Below are 23,721 nucleotides of genomic sequence, written 5' to 3' on the forward strand. Positions count from 1 at the left end.
GTGACTAGTAAGACGGATGCCTATTTTACTGACATATGCATATGTTTAGAACGGGTTGAAGTACGTTGATGTACATCTGAAACATTTCTCAGTTATTGGTGGGAAGACTGGCCCGGGCCTGTTTGCCTATAGCCATTGATGCTACTTGCAGCAACAACTCCTAATGCCAAAGGGTTATTATTATTTCATTCCCTCTGTCTGAACAGCCTGCTGTATATTGTCGTTCTTCAGCCAAGAGAATTTATCAGATTGGTGCAAAAGTCCGTAGCGCCCTTCCCTAAGTTTAATAAACACAACAGATACACTTGACAGAGACGTTAGTCATCAATAATACAGGGTGATTCAAAAAGAATACCACAACTTTAAAAATGTGTATTTAATGAAAGAAACATAATATAACCTTCTGTTGTACATCATTACAAAGAGTATTTAAAAAGGTTTTTTTTCACTCAAAAACAAGTTCAGAGATGTGCAATATGGCCCCCTCCAGACACACGAGCAATATCAACCCGATACTCCAACTCGTTCCACACTCTCTGTAGCATATCAGGCGTAACAGTTTGGATAGCTGCTGTTATTTCTCGTTTCAAATCATCAATGGTGGCTGGGAGAGGTGGCCGAAACACCATATCCTTAACATACCCCCCATAAGAAAAAATCGCAGGGGGTAAGATCAGGGCTTCTTGGAGGCCAGTGATGAAGTGCTCTGTCACGGGCTGCCTGGCGGCCGATCCATCGCCTCGGGTAGTTGATGTTCAGGTAGTTACGGACAGATAAGTGCCAATGTGGTGGCGCTCCATCCTGCTGAAATATGAATTGTTGTGCTTCTTGTTCGAGCTGAGGGAACAGCCAATTCTCTAACATCTCCAGATACTGTAGTCCAGTTACAGTAGCACCTTCGAAGAAAAAGGGACCAAAAACTTTATTGGCTGAAATGGCACAGAAAACGTTCACCTTAGGCGAGTCACGTTCATACTGAGTGGTTTCCCGCTGATTCTCAGTGCCCCATATACAGATATTGTGACGGTTGACTTTCCCGTTAGTGTGGAAAGTTGCTTCATCACTAAACACAATCTTTGAAACGAAAGATTCATCTGTTTCCATTTGAGCAAGGATAAAATCACAGAAATCGATTCTTTTAATCTTATCAGCTGCAGACAGTGCTTGAACAAATTTCAGACGGTAAGGTTTCATAACTAACCTTTTTCGTAGGACTCTCCATACAGTCGATTGTGGAATTTGCAGCTCTCTGCTAGCTCTGCGAGTTGATTTTCCTGGGCTGCGAAAAAATGCTTGCTGGATGCGTGCTACATTTTCATCACTCGTTCTCGGCCGTCCAGAACTTTTCCCTTTGCACAAACACCCATTCTCTGTAAACTGTTTATACCAACGTTTAATACACCACCTGTCAGGAGGTTTAACACCATACTTCGTTCGAAATGCACGCTGAACAACTGTCGTCGATTCACTTCTGCCGTACTCAATAACACAAAAAGCTTTCTGTTGAGCGGTCGCCATCTTAGCATCAACTGACGCTGACGCCTAGTCAACAGCGCCTCAAGCGAACAAATGTACAACTAAATGAAACTTTATAGCTCCCTTAATTCACCGACAGATAGTGCTTAGCTCTGCCTTTTGTCGTTGCAGAGTTTTAAATTCCTAAAGTTGTGGTATTCTTTTTGAATCACCCTGTATATTCTCCTTCACTGTCTACGACAATCTGCCAACGCTGGCGTAACTTCTCGATTCCACGACTGTAGGAATCATGTGGTTTTGAGGCAATGAACTCGTTGACCCATGTTAGGTCAAAATGACTTCCCAACCCATCTCCCGTATAGCGGTATTTGTCGGTCCAGTCTAGCAGAATACGAGCGGGCGTTATCGTGCAGTAGCGTCACGTGACACTGTCTTCCTGGTAGTTGTTCTTGGATTTAGTCTGCAAGACGTATCAGTTGTTCACAATAAATGTCAACAACAATGGTTACACCAGATGCATAACATTATCTTTTGTGGATGTGCGCGTGTCTTTGTATGGGGAGTTGCGTTGTTTGGACTCGACCATTCCTTTCTGTCATTATGTTAGCTTGCTGCTCTGTTTGGGCTCGACCATGCCTTTCTTTTCGTTATGTTAGCTTAAAGATACAAGCTATTTTCCGTCCCCAGTAATGATACTGGATAGCAATGGTCCATTCTGATTTTCGTGATTTCGACTTAGAGCATGAGGTGCCCGTACATCTTGTCTTGAACCTTCCCCATTGCTTGCAAATGTCGCGCGAATGATCACAATTCGTCACATCTGGCAGTTCTCGAGTACACTGACGTCGATAATTGTGGATTAGTGCGTTTAAAAGCCGGCCGAAGTGGCCGTGCGGTTCTGGCGCTGCAGTCTGGAACCGCGAGACCGCTACGGTCGCAGGTTCGAATCCTGCCTCGGGCATGGATGTGTGTGATGTCCTTAGGTTAGTTAGGTTTAACTAGTTCTAAGTTCTAGGGGACTAATGACCTCAGCAGTTGAGTCCCATAGTGCTCAGAGCCATTTGAACCATTTTGCGTTTAAACGATCTTCATCAAACCCCGATGGTCTCCCTGTATGAGGAGATGCCAAAACCATCCTCCTTAAAACGAGAAAACCATTTTATTGACGTGCTCTCTCCAATGGGATTATCCCCATACATGACACAAATTTTTCTTGCCGCCTCCACTACTCTCACATCTCTGCTGAACTCATACAGAAGACTATCTCGGAAATATTCCGACCTCTCCACTTGGCTCTTTATGTTGTAGCATCCACAGTTCCACTCGCTATCTCCAAATGGCAAAGTGACAATACGTAATAACCTCAGATAGCAAAAGTGAACTACAAATCAGTAATGACAATCGATAAATAAGCCCGTAAGAACGAGAGTGCTAACAAGCAAAACAAAAGCGCTACTAACTTTTGCACCAATCTGTTATAAAAAGTTAGTAGGATAGTTTTAAAAACATTAAAATGATAAAATATATTTGAAATCTCTAAAGTATTGAAAAGAGCGATTGTACACTGACGATGTTAGAAAACTCATTTTTATTTATCGTCAACTCACAATAACTTGCAAAAATTGGTAACTACAGAGGTAACGATTGATTTTTTTTGTACAAAGTTTGCAGGATGTGTATCACATTTGTAGGTATTCCATATGGATGAGGAGGGACAGAGATTGTATAAGTTAGCATGGAATTCAGACAGAGGAGTATGGGTTCTGGTAGATCAATTGAATGTATTGTATTCAATTGTTTGAAAGGATTGACAGAAGGTGGTTGGAACAAATATTGAGGGTATTGCTATAGGACAGGAAGGTTTGGATCAAGTCTATGTAGAGGTGGATATTGATGGAGAGATTATAACACTGCAACAGCATTTACGTAGCTTATGTAATCAAATACCAAGTTTGGATTATTACGTAGTAGGCCCCAACAGAACAAACAGTCCTGTCACGGAAAAAGCCACATAAAACACTGGCGTCTGCTACAACTATACCATAACCTCGAAGCTGGAGGCAGGTTGTGAAATAAAACTATCTTATGAAAGCTATTATGGTATAATGCAACAGAGTAGTGTTACCCTCCGAGTGGAATTTCGTTAGGTTGACCGTGTTGTACCCAACGGAAATGGCTTATCGGAAATGAAAGTCAGAATTACGTAAATATTCGAACAGTAACAAACAATATTTTTGCCTGTCTACACTGTTCAAAAACAATCGCCAGCCTAATTAGGCAAGAGGATGATTGACATTCTTGTTCCAGAAATTAAGTATGAGTAACCTTAACGGACAAACACAACCTATACTTTGCTACACGCGAGTGCAGTGAACTCTGAAACCCGCATATGTTGACGGTAAGATTTGAGCTGACAGAGCAGAACAAACTATTTGCATAAATATAACAGATAACGAAACACGCTATTACTTTTAGGGCTTATTCAAACTGAATGGTCTTTATATCATTACTATTAATATTCACTGCAGAATCATTAATTGGACATAGGTTCAGTATTATTGTTCAAACATTTTCCTAGCTGACCTAAAATTATAAATGTAATTCACTGCAAAATTATGAACTGGTCACAGGTCAAATATCTCTCAACTAAATATTATTCTATTTCGAATGAAAGTTAAATGGAATTCACTAACAGGTTACTTCTCACTGTCTTTTGAATAAGGAAATTATTGTTTTCATAAGTAGTGGTAAAGGATAACCTGTGGATCTTATTACACTACTAATATGCACTTTCAATACCCAAAAGAAACAAGTGCTTAGCAAGCATCCAACTTTCCACAACTGCAATTCACGACTTTTACTGCAGTGAGACACAATGTTGACAAATTTACAAGAAACTGATTCACCTTTTAAAATTTACTAGAGGCAGAACTATGATCATTAACTAAGCAAAACTTTATAAGCCTCAGTTTTAAGAACTTTTAGTTTTTAAAAGAAACAGCAAATTGTCTTTATTACCACAGTCTTCTATTTTCAAGTAAATGATTAAATAAGTAACTTTCAAACTCCAAACAAACTTTAAATTGGACTGTTTCCATCACTGGTAGGCTTTCACAAGACTACATTTGCTACCTCCCACAATTTCATTAATCCACAGTAAATCTGAATACTCCCTTCTTACCGAAGATCAAACAACATTATTTAATTAACTATTTGGCTTTGAGGCTTTCATTTTTTCCACAAACTAGGACACTCGGTAATCATAGTTCAAATGGAGAGGAACCTGAGCGGTGTTGTGATAGGAAAAAAAAATCAAGGTAGGTACATAAATTCAGTTATAAGTTACCTTATATTTGTGAACACTAAGACATCCAGTAAGCTGATCCTTCAGTGTACATGACTACAGTGTTCCATTACAGTGATTGCGCAATGTGGTGGCAACTGCATGTTGATAGGTGGATTTGCAGGTAGAATTACGGGACTCTGTCATTTCTTGGTGGCGATGATAGACATCAATTCCAGAATAGTTCCAGCTCTTTATCCACCCATCTGAGGCATAGGAAAGCGGCAGGAAAAGCCTCTCTCGGAGCCAGCACAATATACAAGTTTTACTTGGGCAGTGCACAGTTTGGTAGCTCGTCCCCAACTGACTATTGTTCCACCTTTTCTACTTAGGCCAACCACAACTTGCGTGCGCTACTAAGTTCCGTTCCCGAGGGGAACCACAACAACTTTTACATACAGGATAACTAAGAACCCTAAGGGAGGATCAGCAGTTTACATAACAGTAACCAAACATGTTAATTAAAACAGAACATTTGCACATATTGACATTTCTAGAAAAAATTATTTAAACAAAATTATTTAATTTTAAAGATACCCAAAGAGATTATGTAAGAAAGACAAAACATATCATTACAGAGATTATACTTCATTACAGTATCAAATTAACCGTACACTAATTATAGAAGTTCAACGATGGGATGTTGAACAAAGTAGAAAACTAAATGAATCAACAAAAGGAACATAGTGTCTAAGCTATGGTGTTACAAGATGTTCAACCAGCAATGTAGTCTGCTGTAGGCTTTCTTTTGGGTGCTTATTATGTTGGCTCTGTATGCTAGTTCACAAGCTACGGTTGGTTCGTAAATTATTAGGTAAAAGTCTTGTAGCTTGAATCTGCAAGTAGTTCATCCAATAGCATAGCCTGGATTTTGAAAAGAGCTTATCTAAAGAAGATACTTGTTGCACAAGGATGTAAACTGGATATGATGGAATTTGAGGGAGCTTTTGCGACTTCCAGAGTGTATGATGGGTGGAGTGGAGCACCTGCAGCTGCGGCAGTAAAACCTGCGCTCACTGTTACAGGACGAGGGCACGGAGGCGGCCGACGACGGCTCCTACCGCCCCCAGGAGCACGGAGCGCGCGAGCGCCGGGCCGCCTCGGAGGACACGGAGGAAGTGCAGCTGTCCCCAGTCGTCTTCCACGTGGGGCCCAAGCCGGCCTCTGACGTCAGCGCCAAGGCCAGCGGCAGCGTCAGCGACGATGACGCCAGCGCTGGTCCCCCACAGTCGGCGAACCTCCCGCTTCCAGCTCCCTCCGTCTGAGGGCAGCACCCGCGACGGCGCGAGTTTCGCTCCGTCCTCCACACACCGCCAGCGAGAGGGCTAGAATGTAAGCTCTCAGAAGATAGGGTGGAGTGTAATACGAACCACAGTGAAGAACTCTTTATGGAGACAAAAATTCAATGTGGAGAATTTCTTCGTAGGCCTTTTGCTATTCCACACTTTGAAAATAAGCTTCACCCCTTATTCGTGACTGATATGTTTGGTATTGAGGTAGCAGTATGGCTGCAGTAACCGCATGGACGCATTCAAATTGTTTCCAATATGCATAGCATAACATCACGAGATGGGGGAATGTTTCCTGACTTTCTTGGATACTTCTTATACATGCCATTAATATTTGATACAATATTGTATTTTCTTTTGTGTTTCACAGTATCCTATTTTGAACAATAGGCAGTAGACAAAAGAAAGAATATTCAAGAGATAATGGTGAAAATATCCGTACAATTGTATTTAAAATAATTATCATGAGACAAACAATGCTGTTTCGTCTTTCAAAACATTGGCAGTCAGCGTTTCTAATGTCATTTCATTTTAAGATCGGAGAATCTACTTCAAGAAGACAATAAATTGCGATTTATTCATTACCTGCTATTGCATTGAGAATTCATTGAAATATATAAATTATTCTCCTTCATCCACTAACGAAGACTAATAAAAGAAGATACCAACAACGGCGCTCAGTGAAAGGGTAGCATGTGATGTAAAGATCTGTGAAGAAGCCGTAATTAGGACAGCCATTCTCTCTGTGGGAGACTAAAATCAACTTAACGCCTGTGGTACAGGCTCATGAACGGGCTATCGGCCTGGCTGTATGCAAAATACAGCTTTTCTTTGCCACGGCACAGGTAGGGGTGGCTGGTGACCTCAGCGCTCCGGAAGTGTTCATTTGCCTTTTCAGACAGACCAAAATCCTTATCAAATTCAATAAGCGGTATGTATCACCAGGGTCAAGGACCTTGTGGTCTATTGTCTCAGAATGTCGATTTTGCCTCAAGATATAAATCCAGTATTTGAAAACACGGCCTGTTTAAACATGCATCAAATATTACCATGAGTACTCTTGAAAGCACACACATTAGGCTATTGCTGTACTTTTAAAAAAATACGTACTAGAAACTTCATTACAGGTATCAGCAGTTCTCCTTCTGTTCGACAATTCGCTTGTACTGCTTGTATCACAAATGCAGCCCAGGCATTGGCTTCGAGCTTAAACTTTGTCATCACAGAGTGCCTGTATATGCAAGAAATCGCTTGTACTTCTTTTACTCAGAATAGATCCACACTTTCGCTTACCAAATTTGTATTTAGATCATTTTTTTGTGAAATACCATTTGTATCTCCTTTTGTACTCTCAGCGCCTCAATCTCTCCCATTACCTAACATTACTTATACAGGGTGATTTTGCGAAATGGTAGCAAACTGCAGGTAATGGTCCCTGAGATGTTAAGGAGGAAGAAATATCATACGGAGACATGGCCGGCAATGCATTCCAAGGGAGATACACCAACTTTAAAGTGGACGTAAATGACCTTTGACAGTGCAGGTTTCAATGACTGAAAACAAGCGTAAAGGGTCAGTGAAAAAAATGCCAGGTAAGTCACTCTTTTCTCGAAACCGAATTACAGCTACAGTCCAATTCAGACTGATCATACATGAATGTTAAAAGGCTAAAAGAGAAAAAAAAATCCTAAACATTTCCAGAGATTTTCTATAAGAGGAAAGAACCAGTTACGTCAATTTTTCAAGGGAAAGGAGCAGACAAATCAGTGCTCTCATCCGGCCACAATAGGGCAGAACAAACGGAATACTGATGAACTCACCCCCCCCCCAATGAACTTGAGGCAAGGAAAAACAACAATAAGGTCGCTATCTACATAGACTTTGCAAAAAATGTATCTTTACCAAATACGGCATCCAATGATGTATATGTTGGGTGGCAACTTCTGATGTATTCGATCAGTATCGATATTCTTGACACAAGAAAACCATTTTTCTTTTATGCTCCTCCTGAATGCACTGCGAAAAAATACGCAAATGAAGTGATGTCATTCCTTTTTTCACTCATGACTCATGCCTTGTGTCAGGACGATGAAGAGCTTTATAAAGGGTGTCCCATGACGAATGGTCATTGTCTCCACTTATTCTGTTACTATGTCCCCCTTTTATCTTCTTTATTTGTATAGTTTTCTCCTTTTGTTGTCATGTCACTCAACTGAAGGCCGGCGGACTGTGCCACTGCCAGCCCTCCCTACCCATATGGGGTAGGGGAATGAAATCACAATAAAGAAAAAAAGAATGATCACTGTTTAGTGATAATGACAGCAATAACATGATTAGATTAGATTAATACTTGTTCCATAGACCATGAATACGACACTTCGTAATGATGTGGAACATGTCAGGTTAATAAAAGATGTCTGTACAAGTTAACACATACACAAAATATTGCATGACACTAATGTTTAAGTTTTTTCCCCTTAATTTATATCTAAAAATTCATCCAATGAGTAGAAGGAATTGTCATCTAGAAATTTTTTTAATTTATTTTTAAATGCTGTTTGGTAGGTGACCAAAGACTTTTGTGGCAGCATAATTTACCCCTTTCTGTGCCAAAGTCAGACTTAACCTTGCATAGTGAAGATCATCCTTTCTCCTGGTGTTATAGCTATGCACACTGCTATTACTTTTGAACTGGGTTGGATTAGTAACAACAAATTTCATATGTGAATATATATACTGTGAGGTTACTGTGAGGATCCCTAGATCCTTAAATAGATGTCTGCAGGATGACCATGGGTGGGCTCCAGCAATTATTCTGATTACACGTTTTTGAGCAATGTATACTTTTCTACTCAATGATGAATTACCCCAGAATATGATGCCATACGAAAGCAGTGAATGAAAGTAGGCATAGTAAGCTAATTTACTGAGATTCTTATTACCAAAATTTGCAATAATCCTAATAGCTGAACTCAGACATTTCAGCAGACCATCAATGTGTTGCTTCCACTTTAACCTCTCATCAATGGACACACCTAAAAATTTTGAAAATTCTACCTTAGCTACTGACTTCTGTTCAAAGTCTATATTTATTACTGGAGTTGTGCCATTTACTGTACGGAACTGTATATACTGTGTTTTATCAAAATTTAAAGAGAGTCCGTTTGCTGAGAACCACTTAATAATTTTGTGAAAAACATCATTTACAGTTACATCACTTAGTTCTTGGTTTTTGGATGTTATTACTATACTTGTATCATCGGCAAAAAGAACTTGGAATGGTAAGTCATTAATGTATATCAAGAACAGTAAAGGACCTAAGACCGAACCCTGTGGGACCCCATACTTGATAGCCCCCCCCCCCCCAGTTTGAAGAATCAGCTGTTGTTTTAACATTACATGAACCACTTATTTCAACTTTCTGCATTCTTCCAGTTAAGTATGAATTAAACCATTTGTGCACTGCCCCACTCAGACAATAATTGTTTAGCTTATCTAGAAGAATTCCATGATTTACACAATCAAAGGCCTTTGAGAGATCACAAAAAATACCAGTGGGTGATGTCCGGTCATTCAGAGCATGCTCTAAAGCGCATAAGTTAAGAGGTATCAGTACTGGTTCAGTAGAAGATGAACAAGTGCTCATAGCTCTTAAGGCGAGCAGATGTTTATCGGACTTCTTTGTGAATATTGACTATACTTACTGGGACATCTTCTATATTTTGTGGTTCTGTTGGTGGTCAAAGTAAAAATTTCACCGTGTGTCCCTTCATTCATTACCTAACTATCAATCAAATTAGTGACCCCAAGAAGATAAAAATTACGTTCCCTGATCGTTGTCATTCGTACTTGCAGTGCGATAAAAACGTAGGATTATGGAACGTAAAGGCACTGATTGAAACACCTGAAAATTTGAAGGAAATGATAGTAGCATCCACATGTAAGCCATCGTTTTTGACTGTGAACAGTGGTAATCAAGGAACGGAAAACACTGCTGTACTCAAAGTACGCTGCAAAATTCCCTTTCAAGTCTCAGCCTATTAAGATAGCATCATCTGAATCAGGTACTGTCGTATGTTGAAATATCAAAGGACTTATCACGGAGGAATGCAAACTGACATCATAAGGACACCATGACAATGTCTGAACTGACGATACCTGCTCGTAACGGTATTTTTAACTCCAGAATTCCTTAACTTTCTAGTGCACAATAGCTTTATAGTTATCTTATGTTCGTTGTAATCCAGCTGGAACAACTTCTGTCAATTTCGAGACTGTAGTATAACGATTTGCAAGGTCTCATTAAGTTATTCTGTCCTAGTACTGTGAAGTTATTCAGGCAGCTGTCCGTGATATGAATACTGGTATTACCACAACCAGACATTTGTTTGGCCGTGATTATTACGGAATTACTGCGTCTGTTTTGCTTGAATTGCCTGTCTATTTCCACTTACAGAGTGACGTTTGTCAACATTTTGAGGAATTAGTTCGTTCTGGGTGTGCTTCAGATGTAATAACACTGTTTCCACATTCGATGAAACCGAGATATTTAATTTATTACATAAAAAGTATGGTATGTTCTTATATATTGATGTAATCACAGTTTATAATAAAAGAGCGTTTCCTCGAATTTCGTAAAAACTGACTTACCTGGTTCTATCCCCTGAACCTTCACATGAGGACAAATCAGGGAAATAGGAATGTTATGTCTGCACTTGTATTTCAGCTCCACTCTGAACACGGCAGAATGCTGTCCATGACCAGAGTGCGTCATTAGGCAGGAAATGAATAGCCAGTAGTCGAAAATGAAGCATTTGATGATGTAGAACGTAGAAAAAAATGTACGTCATGTTATTCAAATGGAGCATGGCTTGATATACGTAATTTTCATCAACAAAAAGCAGTCAGAAAGGGCGAATCTGTACATATGCGGTTTTATAAAAGATAGACATTTATAACCTTTATTTTAAACGGAAGATCTATAGTAAAATTTACATTATTATAAACTCAGTTTACATATGCAAATTTAAATTAAATCTAAAATTATCAAATGTAACAACGAGAGCATTGATAAACTTTAACCAAGATTGCAACTCTGAAGATAATGTTGTTTATTATTACAATTATGTTACAAACAACGCTATTTTGATTGTATCAAGGAAAAAGATGGAAAAAGGACACTAAGGAAAGTCGAGGAACAGAAATGCTTTAAAATTAAGAAATAAATAACCTGCAGCAGCTGGATTCAAAGGAAATGAAGAATAATTTAACAGCTTTAAATATGAGCATCTATGCATAGGTGAGTTTTCTGAGACAAGTGTGTAGACTGCTATCTACAGATAGAAATATTAAGTCCAAAACCAGAAAATAGCTGAAAACAAAGAAATAAAATAGTAGTAATAAGTAGTTTAAAGAACAAAAAAGGGCTCTGATGTTAGTTTTATCAGTGACTGATTAGCCACCAGAAGCACGACACAGTGTTGTAGCACTTGAGCTGACGTGAAATGCAAATAAAACATTTTCTCTTAAATGCAAAAAAATGGAAGGACTGCTTACGTATGACGAGCGTGAAGTTAATATCTCATGTGCCACACCTGAATGCTGTAAACGAATCTTCTGATTGTAAGATTAATGACAACCTTCACAGCTATCGAGATGCAGACAAAACAGGAACTTGGAAAAAGAGGACGATATCTTGCACTGATGGATGGACATACAACGTTGTACACTTTTCCAAAAAACAGTGACCTGACCATTGTGCAAGTTTACTGATGTAAAGCGAAAGGAAATAATTCATGAACTGATTTGATCCATTATAAATGGTTCTGAAAGCCTGCGACTGTGAAAACAATCGGTTTGTTTATAAATAATTCTTCTGCTGCCAGCCACGATTTTCGTTATTTTACTTTTCACACCATGCGTTCCGGGAAATGATTCCCATTTTGCAGTACGTTTTTTTGCGTTTGTTATGCCATTTCTATGTGATATTGTCTGTGTGTTCGAGTCTGCTTCACTTCATTGACTCTACTGCAATATATAAGATACACGAGATTTTATAGTTGGTTGTGGGTCTTTTTGTTAAGTTAGTGGCGAAATTTAGAATAATTTGTACCAACAGTTTTCTTATGCTCCGTTTGTACAGAGTCTCACGCACACTACACATCACACATAACCTGCTGTACACTTTAAACATCGATAATATCTTACGTAAACAAAACAGTTACAAAGATATTACTACAAGTAGTCAACAGTAATAACGTTATAGGTCTTCCACAGAGTATGATTGCTTTTTTACAGAACTTATTGATCATAATTGTTTAGATCATAATTTACTTATGCTCATTTTACACGCCAGGAATGCTCCATGTTCTACCTAGGACAAACAGGCTGAAATTTCAACACCATGTACGCAGAGCACATGAAAGCCTACACACAACAGAAAAACTACATCAGCCGTAGCAACACACATACATAGTACCCATTTGGAAAAACAGAGCAAAATGTCAAGGCACTCCACCGGCTATATAAAGGACATAAAATGGATTTGCTAGCAGAACTCTAGATATATTCATATTACAGAACATACGAAGATAAAATATTAAACTAAGACCTTGAAAGTGAATCAGTGAATTTATTCAGGTGTTTCGACAGTACACTTCAATAAAAATAGTAAGATATAGAAATAAGCACAATCCAAATTGTTAAGATAAATAACCTCTGTACAAAAGCACACCATACTCTGCGGAAGACCTATAATGTTATCTCTGTTGACTACTTGTAGGAACATCTTTGTAACTGTTTTGTTTATGTAATATAATTTCGATGTTCAAAGTGTACAGCAAGTCGTGTGTGTGAAAAGTAAAAGAAAATCGTGACAGGTAGCAGAAGAATTACGTATAAACAAACCTCACTCATGAACTACCTTGTCGTGGAAGCCATTTCTCGCAGTAGCTGTGTGAGCTACTGCAATTTAATTCACAGACTGGTAAAAACATGAAAAGTGAATTCTGACATGACTATTTCATCGGGCAACTAAGCAATTTCTTAATAATATTCAAGACCTATTACAAAGAGATGTATTTTAGAATTCATTAGAAAACGAGGTCAGTTGTTACTTAGCATGTACATAGAATAACGGATAACCACATAAAAACACTTTCAGAACTCATCTTAAAGGATATCTAATGTAGTGAGTAATCAAAGCGAAGCAAAAACAGGTGAGTAATGTCACTATCTACATTACTAAATCGCAATTCAGGTTGCAGGTGGCCTATCAAACGGTTTCCGGCGGCCACAAGACTTTGAGTTTTAATATTTCATGCTATTATTACCTAAAATGCCATCATAATCTACTCATTAAGAGGTATAACCTTGCGTCAAAAGTGTAACACAATAAGACAGTTGTTACAGTTAGAAACTGCGTGTTTGTCGTGAGGCAGCGTAACTGATGTCACGCATAAATATAGACTGTATTAGTCCAGCACTTTAGAATGAAAGCATTTACTGAATTCCAACAAATTTTACACATAATTTTTAACCTTTAGGAAATTTTACTCGCTGACGCCTCCCCACACTCCCACCCCAAGGTAAAAAAAAGAATTATGAAATAAAAACAGTTTTAGCTTTCTAGATTTTCGCTGCTCATGCAGTTGAACTCCAGTATCTGGCATGACTCGTTATTTTATTACTCGTACACTACTAACTCTTTTCACAACAGAGTTTCAGTTTACATTTATCACTGAACGTACATGCAAAATTATAACATTGTGCGACACACATTTCAGGAAATATGCCTACATTAACATGAAGATGCGTGAAAAACTAGCTTCTGCTTAAAATGGTGCGCAGTAAAATTTCAACATCAGATGTGACTTTTATTACTTCTTTACTACCGACTCGAGGTATGACATTTTACTACTTCTTTACTGCCGACTTTATTGGTAACATATTTTGCCGACAGTTTCTATATGTACCATTGAATGTACCTGCAAAATTATATCACTGTCCAGCGCGTAGTTGAAGAGATACGACGTCATAAACATTGAAAGACGTTAGAAAATAGATTTTACTTAAATGTAGCGCATATTATCCACACTATATTCATTCAGTATTTGACCGGCCGGAGTGGCCGAGCGGTTCTAGGCGCTGCAGTCTGGAACCGGGCGACCGCTACGGTCGCAGGTTCGAATCCTGCCTCGGGCATGGATGTGTGTGATGTCCTTAGCTTAGTTAGGTGTAAGTAAATCTAAGTTCTAGGGGACTGATGACCTCAGAAGTGAAGTCTCATAGTGCTCAGAGCCATTCAGTATTTGATAATGAGAGCACTCAACGATTTCCAACGAACTATAAGCATAATTTCATGTCTTTCCTAAATTTTTTCACACTTACATGCTTAATGTCAAATATTTAACACATTAGCTCATTTGTAAAGTAATCAGACGTTAGAAGTTGTTCTGTACATTGAAGTTCGTTTCTTTAAAGAATCGGAGTTTTGCTGGTAACAAAACAGTGATTTACATTAAAAAATAAAGCATTATGACACTCAAATAGCGCCTGTTGCTAGATATCCTCAGTGTCCTGAGCATGATAATACTTGTAGAGCAGATAATAAGGGTTAATTAAGTGCCTTTCAGTTCAAAATAAAGTATTAGCAATATCGTAAAATAACTAAATGAATAAATCACGTATTTTGAGTAGGTGGACCATTCAACACCGTACTGAACATGTGGTTAAGCTAGCGTGATTTGTAAGAATAATGGAAAAAATTACATTTACCATATAGAAGCATTAATTTGAAAGAAAATGACCGAAACAGTTAATTAACTAAACAACGTTCAGTTACCGAGGCTTCCTGGTCATACCAGAGAAGATGCGAGTGTTAATAAAAGACGTAATGCCGTTTTTTCACGGTACAGGTAGCATGTTCGTGTGATATCAAATAGGAAGACTTACTACGCCCAGATGTTCCATACTTTATCGTTCTAAGTACGCAAAACTCTGTCTGCCATTGTCAATAAGTATAGGGAGGACAGATACCCAATTATCGCTATAAATTGGGACTGTAAAGATCTCAATAGCTCATGAGAAAGCTACACGTTGAGTTCACGGAAAATAATAACAGAGTTCTCAAACACAGTTGTACAATGAATTAAGAACGTCTTATCGGCAGCATAACAGTGCATCATTTTTAGTAAATAAATATTAATTAATGCATAACTATTAAATATTTCTGTAAAATCAAAATGTTCAGTAGATTTTCCACAGACTGGCTACAGGGCTGCATAATCTTTGAATTGTTCATTTGTTTCTACAATACGGAGACCTGTACGTATTCAACGCATATAGGCTGTGTGAACGAGTTCCTGCATCGACAAGATTGTGCCATTTAGTAAGTGGAATTAATCTCTTAGTCATTTCACACCGAATGGTGATTGGAGCATGAAATACAGAGTTTGAATGACGGGCTGCAGTTTCACTGGAAAAACGTAAGCTACCAAGAGATTTCAAAGACATGAAATACATGATATAGGTATACGTGATCGCAAACTGTAGGCCTGAAACGTTACCATTTACTACAACGTATACGAGGATGACTGTTTACATTAAAATATGCGAAACAATGGAGAGCAGTTTGCAACAAAATAAGCTGTCTGCAAACGTAAACTGGCGATAAAGGAACTGCATTCTATATACATCATCGAAAAATTATCAGTGCGATAATACGAAAATGAAGCAACCGCAAAATTCGTAAAATATGTCCGCAAGATGTATTATAATTCTTCTCACGGCAACACATTCGTTGGCTTCATCAGCTCACAACTGTCACGTTTCACTTTTGCTAAGGTGGTAAACTGCATATCAATCTTCCATAGTAACGAAGTTATTGTATCTACATTCGTTGGTTTCATCACACTCACTTGCTGAGTAACAATGATTATAGTAAAAAATTATTAATGTTGGTCCATTACAATGCAATAAACAACGTCAAGCATTAGTAGCATAGCATGTATTGTCATATATGTAAAAATTTCAGTGAGTTAACTACCAATCCGCTACTTTATGTTATATTTAATGAATTTCTTCATTTGATAGCATCAATGGGCACGAAAGAAGTCATACATTGTTTGTTTCACTGCGTCTTCAGGAAGGTCTTGTATCACGAGTAGAATCTTTTTTAATAATTTATGGCCTATGTGATCACAACTGCTTGTATCACCTTCCAACCTAATCTACATCTCAGGTTATGTTACATATCAACCAATCTCTACAGCCTTCATTTTAGAAAACAGCTTTTTGTCATGACACATTCCTTGGCCTAGCCACCTGACAGACTACCAACTTCCAATGTAGCCTTGACCTCGCTACGCTACATGTCAGAGTGTTGCCACAACTTAATAAACGTAAAATAATATGCAAGCAGAACAAACATTGTAAAGTTCCTGATCTGTCTTCGGTTGAGTTCGAATACCCGCTCTCAACGATACAAAAGCACCATGAGAATAGACTACTAGTGCCAGTTAGTACATTTTCCTAAAATAGGCATCACCACTTCCAGATTTCTTTCAGCCACGGCTGATACGTAAATTTAGCGCGTTTTGCATTATTCCGAAAGGAGCTTTGGCCTCAAGAAAGTGTAATGAGATCCACGAATACGTGTTTACCACGGTACAGTTAAAAGAGTAATCAGCAGCAGGAAACTTTAAAATTACTAAAACTAACCGTCGTGGGTTATTCACAGGTGCCACCTTGGTAGAAGGAACAAGTCATTATAAATTCTTCCTCGACAGCGAAGAAAATGGAAGTTGAGAAATTAAATTCTTGTGTTTCGGTATTTCGCGAGTATTTTGGATTCGTTATATTTCTTTTCTTTTCTTTCTTAAGGTTTTAAATGGTTTACTCAAAACGTAGAAGATATCGAAATTTATTCAGTTAAAAACTGTACTTTTATTACCTTGACTGTAACTAATCCGAATGTCAGTTATTTAAATTTACGCTTTAAGTTAGAAATAAAATGAAAGAAGTAAGAGCTGTCAGTCTTATCTATTGGTCTTTCACGTTAAGTAATGTTACTGTATCCTTGTAAAGGTATTGTGTCCTTTCTCCAGAAACATATATCGACTCCTTCAAGTAGTCCTTATTTAGAAGTTGGTTTATTTATCCACGCAGCAAAATACAATCCGTGACGTTGACAGATTATACCAGATATCGTTATCACTGCCTACTTACTGTCAACAGTACAGCTAAAATGACTTTATTATGGTGGGAAACCAACTTTAATGTGTTTAAATTCTTGTAAACTAGTGATAAAAAGCGATAGAACTGTTACGTTCCCTCAAGAGAGAAATATCACAAATGGTAGCCCAGATAGCTCATTTATTTACAGTCTCCACAATATCGTCTGTGGGATGGAATTATCAACAAATAAGAGGGAGAATCACACTATTAATTGTGTATTATGTGTGGAGGTTTTATTTTCGCTGTAATATTTCGGTTTAGAGACAATAATTCCTTCAAACGTACGGTTGTCTCGTAACTTGTATCAAGTATTTTCGTGCTGCTACCTGCACATATAATAGAGATTCTTAGTAGGAGGCCAAACCAAAATTTTAATGAGCGAAACAAAAAGAAAATTTAGGAAAAATTATCAGTTCACAAGAAGAAGTGATTGCTTGTAATATTTCGTCATCATGCAATTAAAGAATGTGTTCCACAGTTAATTGTCCGTATTTTTTTTATTCTCGTTGTATTTTTTTTGTCTTTCTCTAAGATGAGATGAGCAGTCTTACCAAGTTCTCTAATTTTCCATGGATTATTAGACAGTTCGACGTCCGTCTCTATTTATTTGCCTCTCTGTTGATCGAGTATCTTACACTTCTCATGTTAGAGTTTTTTGTTAAATAACAGAAAAACTTTCAAATATATAATAATGAGATACATTTAGTGGGCCAGTGATCTCTGTCTAAACTGGAAGTCGAATTCCTGCTGTCTGAGCGAACTGGCCATAGATTTTCGTCTTACGTTTCCTGCACAGTTACAAAACGTAATTACAAAATAGCGGTCACGAAATGTCACTAGAATGTGAGAGCAATTACCCTCCGATTTTTGTCTACATGAGCCGATTAAATTGAATGTCGAGATATCTAGCGAGAGACAGAGAAGTGAGAGAAAAAGAGAGAGAGTATAGAGAGAGAAAGACGGGGACGAGGGAGAAGGAGATAGAGAGAGATACAGAGAGAGAGTGAGAGATACAGAGAGAGAGAGAGAGAGAGAGAGTAAATGGAAATGTCAAACTTTCTAGGTGCATGCTTTCGCAAAACGTTTTTCTGTGCTGTCGTGTACTCGGTACTCTGTTGCATCTTCCTACACTTCTTTCAAATTCCACATCATAAAAAAATTTCAAACGTTCAGTTCTAGATCGCGCATAGTAAAGATGCGTAGAGATTTTCTTCCAAAAGATGTACACAAGACTGCTGAGCCAGCTAAAGTTGTGGACCCATTCTACGTAATTCCTACACTTACAACTGACATCTTTGAGTTCTAGACGCTGCTGAAACTTTGTTGTCAATGCAGGTGTGTAAGATATACAAATGTAGTGTTATCGAGGTGATTCATGGTCACTCATTTCAAACAGCTATTAAAAATTCTTATTCTGAAGCAGAAGAATGGAATGGAGAAACGTCAGTGACTTGAAAATAAGTTTGGACCTTGACTGATGCTCCACTTCGTCCTTCATCTGAAACAACAGCCACGGCAGTCTGCTGCAAAACGAAAAGAAGTACTGCGATGTTGCAGTTTCTTTCTCAAAAGCACAAGGAGTTCTATAAAGTAAACTCTGCAGGATCAGTTCCTAAGAATGGAGTTCCGTAAGCAACAGAAGTTAATACTGAAAAATTTTTCTTGAATTTAATTTTGTTATTCTTTTGTAAAAAATTTAAAACATGTGAGAAATGGTTTTTGTTGACACAGTTCTACTAGTTAAATCATTATTGCTCTATTTCTGTAACTCGGTTATCATAAATAAAACGTAGTGCCTCAGTATTAATGGTACTTGAAACTAAAACATTCTTATTGGCCCTTTGAACCAGGCAGTTCCCTGGAACGGCATTGAGAACATTCTGAATACATTATTTATTTTCTAATTTGTCTCATTATTTTCGCATTGATGAGGTCAACAGCATAATTATGTACTATCAGAATACCATCTACATTTTTAGGATACAGTTTAGTTACGTTGTATAAAAAGAGATACTTTCTCTTTTTGAGTCTCCAGACAATTCTGAAGTCTGGCACTTAGAACGGTCGACGTATCGCGTGTCACAAAAGAGCTCTTCTTCTAATATTTAAAAATCTGGGAAGTCTTACATTATCCAGTTCTAGTTCCAGGTATACACACGTGTTTAATAATACATAAATCAAGTGTTTCCAAAGAATAATTTATGCTCTGTGCAAACCAGGCCCCTTCCTCTCTCGTTACTTTCCCTAACTCAATGTTTTGCTACTATTTTTCCTTCTCTTCCGTTTCCCGGTATAGAAATCCAGTCCCCCCCCCCCCCTCCTCACAGCACTATCAAATTTTCGTCCTCATTAATGGCCTGAATAATTTATTTTAACTCTTTAGGCTTTCTTATCATCTATTCAACATCAGCGGAGCAAGCAGACACGTACTGCCGTGTGTGTTGGGTTTGTGTCTATCTTGGCTGTGACAATACGTTCACTATGCCGTTCATAGCAGCTTACACGCATTGGTATTTAGTTGCACGGTTTTAGATATACTCCTCCATTACCATTAATTCATCATGTATTGATAGTGCGGTACTGACTTGAAAATAATTCCTGTCTCTCCTGCAACGAAATTTCATTAGTTCCCTCTATTTCTAACTTCATTCTATCCATTTCTCTTTTTAAAATCTCTAATTTATCCATCACATTTACGTACATACTCTGCAAATTACCGCATAATGCATGGCGGAGGATACAGTACAGCTACTAGTCATTTCCTTTTCTGTTTCACTAGCAAATGGAGATAAGGAAACGACAGGCTGTATGGGTTCGTATGAGTCCTAGTTAGCCTTATCTTCGTGATCCTTGCGCGAAATGTGCGTTGGCGGAGTAGGATCTTTCTACAGTGAGCTTCAAATCCCAGTGCATGCTGCACATTAAGATTTTTTAATTTTTTTAATCTCGTTTGCCCAAAGGCGTTCCACCTTAGTTACGATGCATCTTCAATGCGTGTCTTGAAATATAACACGATGTTCGTTTTACTGGGTGTCGAATGTTCTGCTAATTTGTCCAACATATCTTGTATTATATATGTCGCGTTATAGTTGGTACATTCCTGATTTCTGGTAGATGTATTTGTCTTTTATTATATTTCGAATGCATTTTTGATTGAACTGTCTGTTTTGAATACTATTTTTATGCCTTGTCTTTTGAAAATGCTCGTTATTTCATGTGTGAGTTTGTAGTTTTGGTCACTGCGCACCATCGTGAATCTTCTTTCTTGTTTTGATGTATTCTTTGTGTCATTATTGATCTGTTGCTGTGTGTGGTTCTTTGTTTGGTGTTCCGTTGCGCTGTTTGTTTTGGCAGCTTATGTGTTATGTTTATTGGCTGTATTTGTTGTTTAATTCTTGTTTAATTTTGCGACTAGATTATTAATGTACTCATTGTATGCTGTTGTTTGTGTGGTGATGTCTAGCTTTTCCTGGTAGGTTTCTGTGCTTAGTTGTACTGCACTGAGCCTACAAAGCGTGTATGTGAATCCCGATTGCTTTTTTGAGTGTAGGTGATTTGAAGTCTGATGTAAGATAGTGTCCACTGCAGTATACTTACGGTGAAATCCAAAGCTATGCTGCTTGTTTCTTTTTAATGGTTATAACTAAAAAGTTCATTTGGTTGTCATGATTTTTCCGTTGTAATTTTCCTCTTTTGGTGTTGTTGTTGTTGTCTTCAGTCCTGAGACTGGTTTGATGCAACTCTCCATGCTACTCTATCCTGTGCAAGCTTCTTCATCTCCCAGTACTTACTGCAACCTACATCCTTCTGAATCTGTTTAGTGTATTCATCTCTTTGTCTCCCTCTACGATTTTTACCCTCCACGCTGCCCTCCAATGCTTAATTTGTGATCCCTTGATGCCTCAGAACATGTTCTACCAACTGGTTCCTTCTTCTTGTCAAGTTGTGTCACAAACTCCTCTTCTCCCCAATTCTATTCAATACCTCCTCATTAGTTATGTGATCTACCCATCTAATCTTCAGTATTCTTCTGTAGCACCACATTTCGAAAGCTTCTATTCCCTTCTTGTCCAAACTATTTATCGTCCATGTTTAACTTCCATACATGGCTACACTCCATACAAATACTTTCAGAAACGACTACCTGACAAATCTATACTCGATGTTAACGAATTTCTCTTCTTCAGAAACGCTTTCCTTGCCATTACCGGTCTACATTTTATATCCTCTCTACATCGACATCATCAGTTATTTCGCTCCCCAAATAGCAAAACTCCTTTACTACTTTAAGTGTCTCATTTCCTAATCTAATTCCCTCAGGATCGCCCGATTTAATTCGACTACATTCCATTTTGGTGTATTGTATTTATATCTACAGGCAATTTATAAATTTGTCCTGGAGGTTCACCAGTTAAACAACGAATATCACCCACGTACCTTATACAATAAAGTATATTATAATTACTTGTGATAACGCCTTTAAAAATCAAGTTTCCTTCATGGTTTATTAAAATGTTGGCTATCGCGCTTGACACAAGGGATGCTATTGATAGCCCATATTCTTGTTAATAGTACCATTATTAAACGGAAAGTAGATCTGCGTAGTTATCAGTTCCAGCAATGTGTGCATTTCTGTGATGTGTTCATCTGGCAGTTGTCTGTTATCCTTGAGGTTTTGGTGTATGATGTATATTGTTCCTGCAGATGGTCGTCAAAGCATGTATTTTCTATGTTGAAAAGGAAAGGGTAGTTGTGTCTGGGATTTTTGTAGCTTTTATGAGTAGTATTAGCTGTGAGTTGTTTCTTACAGTTCTGGCGTCTTTTTTTTATGGGTTTCAGACAATCATTTGAGCAATTGTCTTGCAAGTTAGTGTGTAGGAGCTTTTTTGCGATTTACAGTCAAGCTCAGTGGGATATTTGGCTTATGAATATTTGGTTAACATCAAAGGATGGGTGCAGTGGGATTACTCAGTATTAATTTTTCTTCTTCCTGTCATCTATTTTGTGTAGACTACATTTTTAAATATTTTTTTACCTTTGCCTGAAATCTGTATGTTGCCTCTGATTTCAGTTTTTCAGTATTGTTTTGTGAAATCAACTCTTGTCTTTTGTCAGTGTATTGCTGTTTATCCGTAAGGATAAGTGTAATTTCTGTATTAAAATAAAGAAATACACACACACATACACACACTCACCCACACACACACAAAATTACGTCAGCACACATGTCGTCACAGAAAAAAAGCAACTGAAAGTAAAACCTGACACTGCTGGCAACACTTACAGAAACGAATGACAATCTAGACACAAAAATTGTGGTTAAAGTGCTATGGTTTGGAAACAGTGACCAAAAGGAAACCTCCAAACTTTCATACAATTTGTTACATGACAGAAAGCTGTTTGGCTTACAAAAAATATATCAGACGCTGATCTATAAGAACTTTTCCATTTTATTATAAAAATCTCAATGAACTGTTTCGAATCCGTAAACCTGTATGTGCAAACGACAACCGAGATGTGCAAATGAGATGATCGTGTAATATTTCAAGACACCCACTGAAGATGCCATGTAACTAAGGCGAAACGCGTCTGGGTGCACAAGATAAATAAAATACTTAATGTGCAGCATGGAAAAGGTATTTTTATTTTAAGCTACTGTAATTAACATATATAGCTGCTGCGAAAACGGTCAGAAAAAGAATTTTATTTCTCAGTAGTCCCCCCAGCAATGCCCATTTGCTTTCGTGAAGCACTTGCGTGCTGATCGAACCTACCGGTAGCAAATCTAGCAGCACCCTCCTGAAATGTTGCGATGTCTTTCTTTAATCCGATCTGGTGGGGATCCCACACGCGCGAGCTGTACTCAAGGATAGGTTGCACTAGTGTTCTAAGTGCGGGCTCTTTTACAGATGACGTACACTTTTCTAATATTCTCCCAATAAACGAAAGCCGAGCATTCGACTTCCCTTCTGCCTTTCTCAAGTGCTCGTTCCATTTCGGATCACTTTCCAACTTTACGCCTCGATATTTCATCGCCGTGATAGTGTCAATCAGCAAGCTACTAATGCTATATTAGAACTTTAGAGAATTGGTTTCCCTGCTCATCTGCATTAATTGACAAGTGTCTACACTGTAATGACCTCGTTGTCGACGGGAATTTAAACACTATTGTGTCTCCATTTAACGCAATTTATCATTCGTCCCATCATCCAAAAATTCTGCCCAAGTCGTTTTGTATCCCCCTAGTATGACTCAGCGACTACATCTTCCCTTACAGCACAGCTTCATCAGCAAACGTTCGCGAGTTGCTGCCCATCCTGTCCGTCAGATCATTTATGTGTATGGGGGATAAAAGCTGTCGTGTCACACTTACCTGGG

General features: G+C 38.1%; 1 protein-coding gene across 3 annotated transcripts in view; it reads left to right on the forward strand.

Annotated features, from left to right (window-relative positions):
* The window catches only part of LOC124711128 (retinitis pigmentosa 1-like 1 protein), a 95,796-nt gene extending 89,104 nt beyond the window's left edge, over positions 1–6,692 (forward strand). For all 3 annotated transcript variants that reach the window (XM_047241019.1, XM_047241020.1, XM_047241022.1), the window contains one exon: positions 5,845–6,692. In XM_047241019.1, the coding sequence (XP_047096975.1) occupies positions 5,845–6,084 (240 nt within the window). In that variant the 3' untranslated portion in view covers positions 6,085–6,692. The remainder of the gene's footprint in view (positions 1–5,844) is intronic.
* The last annotated feature ends 17,029 nt before the right edge of the window (positions 6,693–23,721 follow it).

This window comes from Schistocerca piceifrons, chromosome 8 (genome assembly GCF_021461385.2).
Source record: "Schistocerca piceifrons isolate TAMUIC-IGC-003096 chromosome 8, iqSchPice1.1, whole genome shotgun sequence".
Taxonomy (NCBI): Eukaryota; Metazoa; Arthropoda; class Insecta; order Orthoptera; family Acrididae; genus Schistocerca; species Schistocerca piceifrons.